The 13009-nt window shown below is 38.3% G+C and overlaps 1 protein-coding gene across 1 annotated transcript in view; it reads left to right on the top strand.

Annotated features, from left to right (window-relative positions):
• bmp2k (BMP2 inducible kinase) overlaps nucleotides 1–13009 on the top strand; it is a 92256-nt gene that overhangs the window by 75574 nt on the left and 3673 nt on the right. Inside the window, exons 13-15 of the mRNA XM_072253139.1 lie at nucleotides 2157–2410; nucleotides 3189–3346; nucleotides 5638–5751. Of these exons, the coding sequence (XP_072109240.1) occupies nucleotides 2157–2410; nucleotides 3189–3346; nucleotides 5638–5751 (526 nt within the window). The remainder of the gene's footprint in view (nucleotides 1–2156; nucleotides 2411–3188; nucleotides 3347–5637; nucleotides 5752–13009) is intronic.

The following is a 13009-nucleotide window of genomic DNA, read 5'->3' as shown; positions in this document are numbered from 1 at the left end:
GAATTTGTGACAGGAACTGAAGCTGTTATCATCACTCTTTTGTATAATTGGTGGGATTTCTCCACATGCTGCTGCCATAGACGGCATAAAGTAGCTTAGAAGAACAGTATGTCTGACAGCAGTTTCCATTCATTGTGTTTTAAAGCATGTGTCTGGAGCAGGGTATTCTTCCTGTTTATGGGTTGTTCTGTGGGGAGCAACTTTTTAACAACATGTTTGCTAAACATTTTTGTGGAAAAAAAATTATCGTCGAAGTGTAGTTACATTCTTTCAAGAAAATAAATAATCACTTTTCAAATTTCCTTTTTAACGTTTTAAAATTTATTTCTCACTTTATTGCAAGAATGTACCAAAGTTTTATTATTTCTGTAATTAAGTGTATTTTCCTACATTGCCATCTGTCACGTGACCGGCAACAATGAATTATCAATTGAGGCAGGTTTCATAAAAACAAACATTTATAAAACTCTGCTCAACAGTAGTGAAAAGTATTCAAACAATTAACTGGAAGTTAACTGCTATACGGCGACTCTGGAACAGTTCTTAAAAGGATAAATGTGAAAACAGTTCTCAAAATGGTAAATTTGAAAGTCCAAGTGATTTACACAGTCAATAAGGAAAGACTTCTCTGGAAACAGATTTCTTCAAAGATGTGATGTTACTGCTGATTCTCCAAAGGATTCATGACGAAGGAAATACAAACGTTTGTAATACAGCTTAAAGGAACTGATCTTTTCCTGGCGAGGGGATACTGTACAAACTTCCCTGCTCTTGCAAGAATTATCTCAGATACAGGTCACCACTTCTGAATGAATGCTAGGTATGGTCGATCCTCTATAAAACTGCTGAACGACTCCAACTTTATTCGATCTTTCAGGTTCCCATCCTTTAGTAAGGTCTTCACTCTCCAATACTACTGTAAAGGAAAAATTATAGATGCAACACACAAACCTGGCAGCAATTAGCGAAACTGCCAGCACCAATCTTTGCACCTTGAAATAGAAAGGAAAACTCCGTTTTAAAACGAAACTGTGTCATGAGACAACTATGCAGCATAACAGAGTAGCTGACGAACTAACACAAAGCTAAACTGAAACTAACTACGTCACACCAGGAGTATCCTTTATACCTGCTGAAAACAGGTCATCATGTGACCTCACACTGATGGGAAAATTACATCATGTGACCTCCACAAGCCCATTACATCATGCTCATAAGACAGTCACAAGATACCCATGGGGTATGTAACACATCTGACAAAATTCCTCAATCTGTTTAAGTTGCCATCATCAGTCAACTATAAATTTCCCATTTGGGCTGCTGAAAACAAAGTAATGATTGAACTAGGGAAGTGTGCTGCAGCATTTGCTAAATCTTTGTGGAAACATTTGTCAAAATGAATGCCATGCAGTGTTCTTTCTTTTCCCTGATTGCAAAATATGAAGCAATGTATTCCTGTAAGGGTGTTCCTTGGATTGCAGTGTTCCAACTGTGACCAAATTAATAACAGAAATAGAAAATATTGCCAATACTTGGTAGGTTGGGTAAATCTGTGCCGAGTGAATTTTTTTAGTTTTCTGATAATTTAACAAAACTTTCCTGAAATGTGGGACTCTGTTTTCTTTGCTAGAGGTCTTATGTTAAAGTACCTTTCATTACTCTTTCCTAAAATGCTGCTTTGAGTCTTCTACATCTGTTGCTCCACTTCATTAACCTCCTGTCAGCAGACTTTACTAAGCCCTAGTTTGGAATGTAGTAAGGAAATGGGCTAGGTGAATGTGCAAGAGTTCATGAGCTTGATAAATGGCATTTCATTGCAGTGTTCATGATTGTATGCCCTTTTGTGCCTTTGCATCCTTCCCCAGCTTTGTCTTCACTTAATGCTTGGTAAATCCATGTGCAGTTATATTCCTGGAGAGTTTCTTTATTCTAAAGCTACATTTTGATTTTTCAAATTGATTATTTCATCATTTTCTATCACCTTTTCAACTCTTCCAGCTCTGTTTTTTGGAAAGCATCTTTTAATACATCAGTCTGTTAAAGGTGTGATTGCCATTGAGTTTATTTTAAAGAGCCGGTTTTGGATAAGGTAAAACATTGCACTATCTTTTATCTAATTGTGATTGTATTCAATGTGTAATGTTTAAATTTAATAGGTACAGCAGTACCCACAGGCTTTTGTGCAATCTCAGGTTGCTGTGCACCAGCACCCACAGTTTCAGCCATCACCACATGACTGCCAAGCTCCTTTAAGACCTTTTGTTTCTCCAACCTCCCCAACTTCTCATCAAACTGCCGGCCATCATAGGATTCAGAATGATGTCTCATATGGTGCATCGTTTGTGGTCACTGGAATTAGTTCAATGCAGCCTGTTGGACTAATGACAGAACCTGCTAACAATTCAGTTAGGTAAGTACTGTGGGAAGAGGAACATATTAGTAATATTAATTGAGGATTTTGCAAATTTGCTCTAAATTAACTGCAAAGAGTGAGTTGGTCAACTCACTGCGTAAACTGTTGTGACAAATACGTAATGTCTGCAGTTGATAGAATCACTCAAACTTTTTCAAGATTTTCTAAGATGAAAAATGCTACTTCTAATGTTGCTTCATTCCTCCTGCAATGTATTGAGCAATATGGTAATAAGATCAAATTCCAATGTGACCTTATGACTAACAAAGAGGCATGGAAGAAGGGAGTTTAATGCTACTGAATGTCTTATGATGTTATCCAAATTAGAATTATCACTGAATGTTTTCTTCCATTTTTAATTTCTTACACAGTCCTGACAAATACACCCAAACATTAGAGAAGGGGGAAAAGATGTTGAAAAGTTTTGGGAAGCTTGGGTCCAAAATCACCTGAAGTATGCTACATTTGATCATTGTTTTGTTTAGATTAATTCAATTATTTATGATTCAATTTAATTTGCTTTGAATATCTCCCTAGTGTGACATATCTTACATTACCAGTGAAATGTTTTTCTAGAGATTAGTATTTGTATGTGCATTATTTTAAGTTTGCTTAATAACACTAAAATATTTTGGAATATTTCCTGTGAAGGAAATTAAGAATACAACAAATGGCAGACTAGGATATTTATGTATTTAACTTGTCTTGAATTTGTTTTTACATGAAATACTTGGGATTCTTTTGCTTTATATTAAGTGAATTTTCCATTTTATAGGCCACCATCTTTAGATTTAGATGGAGTTTCCAAATATTCTCCACAAAATATCAGTAACCCTCCTGATATGTCTGGATGGAATCCATTTGGAGAAGACAACTTCTCAAAATTAACTGAAGAAGAATTACTTGATCGGGAATTTGATCAGCTCAGATCATGTAAGAGATAAAGATTTTATCTTCCTTTCCCAGCTAAAATTACTGTTATTGTTAAAGTTGTACATGATTTAAAATAATTAGCAACATAATTAACTAATAGTAGTCGTAATGTTTGAGCTATTAAGGAAAAAAGTATCTGATTAGCTATAAAGATTACATTACATATTTTTACATTTATAAATATTGCTGAAATCTTATGAACAAAGAAAATGTTATTGATCAGCTTGTTTTATTCATGCTTGAAATTTACTAACAATTCTTTAAAATCCAATTTATAATCCGATAACGGCACCATTCATATGCTTTTGTACCACTAAATATAATTCATATAAAGCAGTTACATGGTGTTAAGTATGGTGATTTTTTGCATTTATTATGTTTTTTAAAAAAAAACTCACTGGTTTGAATTTTGTGGGAAACTGATATTTTTGCATAACTATCGGATACCTTGGGATTTCCTTGCTTGGAAGCCGTAAATTTGTCTCTTTCTACTCTACTGCCTGTTACACCCCTGGCAGTTAGGGAAGAAATGAAGTTGCTTTAACTCCAGCGATGTTCATCGTATCAGTAGCTCAGTTTTCATGCAAGTGCCAGGTGGAGACTAGGGAACATGTCGAAGGATTCTTCATTGATGTTTTCGTAAGAATTTTGTTTTACCAGTCAGGGTTGTTAACCCTGAGATGAACCCCTGAACCTGGAGGACCAGTGGACCAATTTTAGTCTGACCTCTACTCTCTGACCTTTTTTTTGGTATGAGTGACCTTACCAAGAGCCAAAGCATAAAACTCTGACTCCAGCTAACATAGCTTTCCTGGTCATTGGGGTATGCAAGCCTCCAAACCCGATGACAAGGCTGTGGTCTTCTTTGAAATCCTTACATCTTGTCGGGGAATATTTGAGCAGCCGGAGGCAGATTAGAATAAATGCAGCAATGCTCCTATTATTTCAGTGGGGGGGGGGGTAAATGCATGAAATTATAAATAAACTAGAGAATTAAACTTATTTCCTTCTGCATTTGTGTTCTTAAAGATTTAATGTTTCTTAAAATCATTATTTTTTGCAGTTTTCTGAGCTGAATGTCAACCACTTCTGCAGGCATTTTACTTTGGAAATTCCCAAGTACCCTATGTAATGACCAAGTAGTATTTTAATTGCTGAGGTTCCAGTTGAAGCACAGGGCCTTTTTTTGGTGTTTTTTTTTAACGAAGGATGGTTCCATTGGCCTTTTGGAAGTTCTCTTGATGGGAACTGTACAAGGCAAGTCAGAATATAGTTCAAAGGTTAGCAGTGCAGTGCATGGATAGCCGCCCACTGAAAATTGGTCCTTAAAATGAGGTTGGGATATTTTTAAGTGAGAATAACAGAAGTTATACTGGTTACAGAATAATGCAAGGTCAGAAGAGATCTTGTAAGATGCTATAAATTTTAGATCTAAGTATTACTCAATCTTGTTGATAACCAGGTTATATTAATTCCTGAATGCCGTTTTAACCTGAGAGATCAGATTCTGATGACCTATTTCGCTTGCATGCCTTTTGCCTTGATATCATACAAATGCTATTAAGTTTGGCCATGATATTCTTTCAACTGTCACATCCTAAGATGAAGTGGGATGCTAAGGTTGCTCCCTCCTGCCTCATAACTGTAGAACCTAATGCAGACCTGTCCTTGGTTTTCTGCAGAAAATTCTTGTGGCATGTCTGTGATTTTAACCATCTACCTATGAAAATAAGTAATTTAGTGATATCTCCATGTACTGAATTGCCTGATAACTTAAGAAGAACATTATTGTAACACAGAAATAATCTTCATGTAAATTAGGCTGCCTACCTACTCTCAAATGGTGAAAATAGCTATTAAGGCAAACTAAGTATCAGGGAAACTTTTCCCCCTCTTACTGTTGCCTGCTAGTTGAAAATATACAAATCATGGTCCAAAAGATGGAAGCAAATGGTGCAGCTGCCTAACTGGAAAATCTGTAATCAAGAAGCTCTTTCTGACTTAGCTAAAATCCACATTTAATTTTCTTTTAAATAACCCTGATTCACTCGGTTTGGCACCAGCTCAGAATCAGAATAAATGAAGGTTAAAAAAAGCAGTAAGGTAGTGTTCATGGGTCCCTTCAGAAATCTGATGCCAGAGGCCAAGGACCTGTTCCTCAATCATTGTCATATGCTAAACAATAATGAACCTTTATACTAATTTTTGTACTATTTCTTGCTCATTGAGGTATGATTTGTGTAAGTTGAGCTATAGTTTTCAGACAGGGAATATTTTTGTCCTTTCTACAGGTAAACCAGAGCAGAGAGGGACATCCATAGAGAATGAGACTGAACCACGTTCCATTCAGCAAACTCCAGTTAAGGAAGACTTGTTTGGATGTGTTCCATTTGTTTCACAAACAGGTTAGTTTAACATTCATCTAATTTTGTTGTGCTTTCTGGAAGTTTTCTAGTCTGAGATCTGGGAACCTGCAAAGGTTTGCACAGCTCTTTTCGATTCTGTCCACAGCTGTCAACATCAATTTGCTAGCTGATATGCCCAAAGCTGGCCTCTATTTGAGAATACCCCAGTTATGGGCATAGCTGCAAGCAAATCTATATGGATCTTGGTGGGTAATCAGCTGCTGTAATTAATAATTCTTTGCCTCTTCAGTTGGAATTTGCTTTGATTCATTGGACAAATGGTCGAATGTCTCGGCAGCGTCTTTGATGTCTCCTTGAGCATGTTTCCTTATTGTTCATTAAAAAAAAAACTTGTTTTTCTCTTATTAGCATCTACTTGGCTATTTTCTATTCACAAATTAATTATTTCAGTGCACAAATTGAAAAATATATCTTTTATTATAGGCTTACGTACCACTCAACATAAATGAACGTCTTGAGAAAGATTGGGTTCAAAAGTTGATTTAACTCTTTTGCCGATGTTTTATTAACTGCCATTCTGGCAAAAGTTCTAGTTAACTCTAACTCTGCTTTTTCCCTGTGGTAGATGCCAGTTTCCAGTTTGAGGTTTACCTTTAAAAAATATAGTTTAGAGCCCTGTCATTCACTGATAAATATTTGTGGGAGCTGTCTTTAAATTAAAACAAGATCACTGCCTTCAGTGATTTATGGGATTAACTCTAAGTCTCTCCAGCTTAGTTTGCAGCCTCCTTTGATATGACTGGCTGATGGATCTCTGGTAGATCTCTTTACAATAGTGAATTGTCTTGTTACTCCTGCATTCCTAAATGAAATAAGCTTTTACCATTTTCTATTTCTTTCTAGTTCAGTGATGAGGGACACCTTATAATTGGTCTAGTGGGCACTCATGCTTAGTTGGTATGGGTTAACAACATGAAATATTAACATTTATCCTATGAAGAAGATATTGATAGTGTTAGGAAGGTGCAAGGAGTGGTAGTTTCTCAGGGGATGTTACCATAGTTCATCTTTGTTTTTGATTGTTACTGCAATAGTACATTTAGGCAAGACATCTGCGAAATCGGAGACCAATAATTTCACCTTGTTAGATTCCACTTCACTCTGTGTATATGGTCCTAGTTCACTTTTAGTTTTGGGCAAATTTATCATTGGAACTTGAAAATCAAATGATTTCAGGGGTGTATTGTTTGAAAAATGGTCATTAGTTGCTCATCGTATAACAGACTGTATGGCCTTTTACACAAGATGCACAGCAAGTTAACAACAGGAAAGTGTTTCAGTTAGGAAGTCAAATAGGCAAGTCATTGCATTCTTAAAATTTGATATTAAATAGCTTTGTTCAAACAAACAACCCAGATTAATACAACAGACTTTATTGAAATAATACTAATGTTAGCTTCTACAACAACATGCCATTACAACAGGGTGCTTCTGGCACCCTGTGTACCATTAAATATAAACATCTCAAAGATACTCACTTGTAGATGAGCATTGACAAAAATTTTGGGGTTGGAAACCTAATTTGTTGTAATTGCATTAGAGTAAATAAGCTTTTAAATGTTGAAGACATTCTGGTGAATTGCTTCTGAAATGGTGTTATTTTTCTTTAGAGAGCAGTTTAGTTTTAAGACCAGTTCAGATTTTAACAAACCAGAATATGCTCAATCCACTCATTCTCCACCCTCAACTTTGACATTTTAATTAAGCAGTACAAACAGACTAGGAGGGACTTGCCTTACAAGATGTACTCTTTTTTTTTTAATAAAAAAAGTGTTGCAGGTAGCTTTGGTTTGACAATGGAAGTGTGTTTCTAATTCAGTCCTTGCCTGAATATTCTTACTGATACAGCAGTGCAAAGCATGTAATTACGAGTTACGAGACATTCATCAGTTTTAATCTGTTGTCTGGAAAAAGAACATCAATTTTTTTTTTAAAAGATTTGGATCATCATATGTGATTAAATATGTTTTTGTGTCCTGTTACTTGGAGAGGTTTTAACATTGGTTGCAATTTGTAATAATCCTTTGTACATTACAGAAAAGTTAAAATCTATATTTCTTTTAGTGATTTATGTAGATTTATTTTTTCAGATGTTATCAAATGGATTAATAATTTCAAGCCTGATTTTGTTCAGAAACAAATTGATGTTCTTTGGTAAAAAATAATGCTTCAGCATCCATTTTTTAAATCATTTTATTGCCAGCTTGCTGAGTAAGCTTTGCCAAAAAGGGAGTATATGTAACTCTGATGTATAGGATTTCTGTCAAATTTGTGCATTTTTGTGACAGCGTGCTTTATAATATACATATAAATTTACCTTGAATGATATCAGTTTATTTACATTCTGACTGTCTTTTGTTTTCAAAACATAGATTTTGAATCCATGGCAATGTGAGCCTCAAGTCTTTGCGTATGTGTAGAATCCCTTGGGGCTTTCCTTAATACTACTCGCCCAGGCGTTCTCGTGTCCCGTTCTAGCACCCCAAAGTCCATTTTTAAGTTCCTTCCTGGCTACTTTGTAGCACTCTGGAATAGAGCCTTACCTAACATCTTCGTTTAATAGAGGAAACAAAGTTTGTAAAGAATGGTTCTATTAAATGCAATGCCAGCATTGATTTTTGACACCAATTCATTGGATAGATTTAAACCAGAGTTTAAGAGATTCGTAGTATGGATGTCAAAGGTTACAGGGAGAAGGCAGGAGAATGGGGTTGAGAGATGATAAAGCAGTGTTGATGAAAGGGCAGAGCAGACTCTTAGAGCTGAATCCTGTGTCTGGTGATCTAATGGCAATAGTGAATTTCTTCTGTACCTGCTTTTATTGAGAGGTAGCTTATGAAGTGGGGGAAATGGTTTGCATTTTCCAGGTCTCATTGCAGATTTTAGTGACAGTGGCTTGAACAGTGGAGTGATAGGCTGATAGTATACCTTTTTATTTTATGGGTATTATATATAAAGCCATTTTTCTGTGGTCCAGAGTATGAATAGATGACAACAGCTCTTGGATTAAGGATGTTGCCATGAGGTCTTGTTCTTTTTCTCTCTAGGACAAAGCTATCCTACGAGCATTTTGCTACCAAAACAATTCCATTAGAGATGGCTTCTCTACTCTTGTTTAAGCAGTTCTCTGGAAAGTAGTAATTGATGTTTCCTGGCCCTGGCATTGAAGTTGTTCAGGTGGCCAGTTTATTTCACCATGGAAGTTAGAACAAAATTTATCCAAAGGTCTTTAGCTCATCTGGGCTCTAGGGTTGTAGCGGGTTTGCCAATGACCAAACCATGCTGGTTCTGTTTCAGAATGAGTTTAGAGAGTCATGAATTGTTCCCATTCCATAGGGGAGCACTGGGGTTTCTCACGATATGTTCTGGCCTTGCTGTGTGTGCTGTCCAAATTCCTATTCTCTCAAGCATGGCAGTGATGCGATATCAAAGTGAGCTCCCATACTGTGATAGCACAATAACATTCAGGGCTGTTGTTGATACATCTGAGGGTTCTGACATTCCTGTTCCTGAAACTCACATTTAAGTGGAGGTTGCCCGCATGTGATTTCTCATTGTGGATAGGGCTTTACTGCATACTAGCTGCCACCTGAGTGTGACAAAGCAAGAATGTGATGATGTAAGATTATTGACAAAGGCCAGAGACTAGGCTTTGTGTAATATACATTAACATACAAATGCACATCAGCAAATGTGTAAGCTCACATAGACGGTGTACAGATGACCTTGTCCATTTCAGCCATCTGGCTTTTCCTGCTCTTCATCCACTTGACCTTTCAAACCTCCCCATTCTGAATCTTCTATCTTTCAGAGTGTCAACCAGCCCTAAACTCCAGCATCAAAGTTCAAAGTAAATTTATTATCAAAGTGCATATACAGATGCGAGAAGAGGTTTGTGAACGCTTTGCAATTACCTGATTTTCTGCATTAGTTATTCATAAAATGTGGTCTGAACTGTATCTGAGTCATAATAATAGACAATCGGCCTAAACTAGATACATGCAAACAATTGTACTACTTCTCATTGATACTGAGTTCACATTAAAACAATCACAGTTATACGATGTGAACCTCTGGGATAATGACTTCAACAAAAGCTATTTGGAGCCAGGTGTTCCAAACAATGAGATGAGACTGGAGGTGGGGGTTGTGGAGGATCTCTGCCCTATATATTAAAAAAAAACGCACAAAGTCAGGTTACTAACAGAGCCTGCTTTTCTCAAGAAAGATCTGTTTATGTGCACCATGCATCGACCAGAACAACTTTCAGAGGACCTTAAAAGAAGAATTGTAGAGATGCATGAAGCTGGAAAAAGCTGCTTAAGCACTTCTAGACCAGTGTTCATCAGTCCACAGTAAGAAAAGTTGCCTGCAAGTGGAGAAAATTCAGTACTGTTGCCACTGTCCCTAGGAGTGGGTGTACTGCAAAGGTCAAACCAAGAGCCCAACATACAGTGCTGAAGGAAGTGGAAAGAACCCAAGGGTAACAGCAAAAGACATGCAGAAATCTCTAGAACTTGCTAAAGACTTTGTTCATGTATCCGCTATAAGAAAAAACACTGAACAAGAATGGTGTTCGTGGAAGGGCACCACAGAGGAAACCACTGCTCTCCAAAAAAAATAATTGTACGTCCCAAGTTTGCAGAAAACCACCTGGATGTTCCACTATGCTTCTGGGACAATATTCTGTGGACAGATGAGACAAAAGTTGAACTTTTTGGCAGAAATGCACACTGCTATGTTTGGAGGAAAACGGGTACCGTACACCAACACCAAAACCTCATCCCAACTATGAAGCATGGTGGAAGGAGTATCATGATTTAGGCTGCTTTGCTGCCTTAGGGCCTGGACAGCTTGCAATTGTTGAGGGAGCAATTAATTCAAAATTGTATCAAAATATTTTACAAGAGAATGTCAGGGTAGCAGTCCTCAGCATGGGTACAGGAAGTAGCACTAGTGCAGTCAATGATGTAGCATAGGAAGAGTTGGGGAGCAATGCTGATGTAGGCTTGGAACCTGGACTGTTCCGCATATTCAGATCTTTAGTGCTTGGCCAGGTACCCCATCTGGGCGGAATGCTTTCCATGGGTTCACCCTCCTTGTCGATGCTCTCACGTCAGCCCCTGAGACTGAATTTACAGGCATTGGGGGCTATGGAAGTTCATAATGGTTCCCCCATGTTTTGATGGTCAAAGCAAGCACAGAAAACATTGAGCTCATCTGGAAGCAAAGCCCTGTTGTCACCTATGTCACTTGATTTCCCTTTGTAAGAAGTGTTAGCATTCCAGCCCTGCCACAGCTGTCGAGCATCCTTCATTGATTCAAGTGTGGTCTGGAATTGGTGCAACTTCGCCCATGAGATAGCTTTCTGGAGAACTTACTTGGACCTCTTTTAACTTCCTTGGTCACCAGACTTGAGACTAGAACATAGCCTCCAGATTTGGGGGAGTAAATTTAGGACTGAGATGAGGAGGATCTGCTTTTCCCAAAGAATGGTAAACCTGTGGAATTCTCTGCTCAATGAAGCATAGAACATAGAACAGTACAGCACATTACAGGCCCTTCAGCCCACAATGTTTTGTTGACCCTCAAACCCTGCCTCCCTTGTAACCCCCCACCTTAAATTTCTCCATATACCTGTCTAGTAGTCTCTTAAACTTCACGAGTGTATCTGCCTCCATCATTGACTCAGGCAGTGCATTCCACACACCAACCACTCTCTGAGTAAAAAACCTTCCTCTAATATCCCCCTTGAACTTCCCAACCCATACCTTAAAGCCACGTCCTCTTGTATTGAGCAGTGCTGCCCTGGGGAAGAGGCGCTGGCTAAGCACTGGTGGCAGTGGAGGCTACCTCAGTAAATATATTTAAGACAAGGTTGGATAGATTTTTGCATAGTAGGGGAATTAAGGGTTATGGGAGAAAGGCAGGTAGTTGGAGATGAGTCCATGGTCAGATCAGCCATGATCTTATTGAATGGCGGAGCAGGCTCGATAGGCCAGATGGCCTACACCTGCTCCTATTTCTTATGTTCTTGTGTCTCTGATCTGGCACTCAGCATTTTGCAGATTTCATGGTTCATCGAGGGCTTGGTTGGGGAAGACAATGATTTTGTAGGGGGGCTCTTTATGAAGTCTGTGACAATAGTGGTGTATTCGTCTGTGGATCTAAATGAATTTGCTCTGACACCTCCCCCCCCCACCCTTTCACTTCAACACTTTCCTCTCACACTTTCCTCCTTTCCCCCATGCATTCCATCATAGAACCATAGAACCATAGAAACTACAGCACAGAAACAGGCCTTTTGGTCCTTCTTGGCTGTGCCGAACCATTTTCTGCCTAGTCCCACTGACCTGCACACGGACCATATCCCTCCATACACCTCCCATCCATGTATCTGTCCAATTTATTCTTAAATCTTAAAAAAGAACCTGCATTTACCACCTCGTCTGGCAGCTCATTCCATACTCCCACCACTTTGTGTGTAGAAGCCTCCCCTAATGTTCCCTTTAAACTTCCTCCCCCTCACCCTTAACCCATGTCCTCTGGTTTTTTTCTCCCCTTGCCTCAGTGGAAAAAGCCTGCTTGTATTCACTCTATCTATACCCATCATAATTTTATATACCTCTATCAAATCTCCCCTCATTCTTCTACGTTCCAGGGAATAAAGTCCTAACCTATTCAACCTTTCTCTGTAACTGAGTTTCTCAAGTCCTGGCAACATCCTTGTAAACCTCCTCTGCACTCTTTCAACCTTATTTATATCCTTCCTGTAATTTGGTGACCAAAACTGAACACAATACTCCAGATTCGGCCTCACCAATGCCTTATACAACCTCATCATAACATTCCAGCTCTTATACTCAATACTTCGATTAATAAAGGCCAATGTACCAAAAGCTCTCTTTACGACCCTATCTACCTGTGACGACACTTTTAGGGAATTTTGTATCTGTATTCCCAGATCCCTCTGTTCCATTGCACTCCTCAGTGCCTTACCATTAACCCTGTATGTTCTACCTTGGTTTGTCCTTCCAACGTGCAATACCTCACACTTGTCTGCATTAAACTCCATCTGCCATTTTTCAGCCCATTTTTCCAGCTGGTCCAAGTCCCTCTGCAGGCTCTGAAAACCTTCCTCACTGTCTACTCCAATCTTTGTATCATCAGCAAATTTGCTGATCCAATTTACCACATTATCATCCAGATATGGATGACAAATAACAATGGACCCAAC

Source organism: Mobula birostris, chromosome 3, assembly GCF_030028105.1.
Source record: "Mobula birostris isolate sMobBir1 chromosome 3, sMobBir1.hap1, whole genome shotgun sequence".
NCBI classification, from domain to species: domain Eukaryota; kingdom Metazoa; phylum Chordata; class Chondrichthyes; order Myliobatiformes; family Myliobatidae; genus Mobula; species Mobula birostris.
Note: the sequence above shows the minus strand (reverse complement) of the source record. Positions and strands in the feature narration are given on the sequence as shown.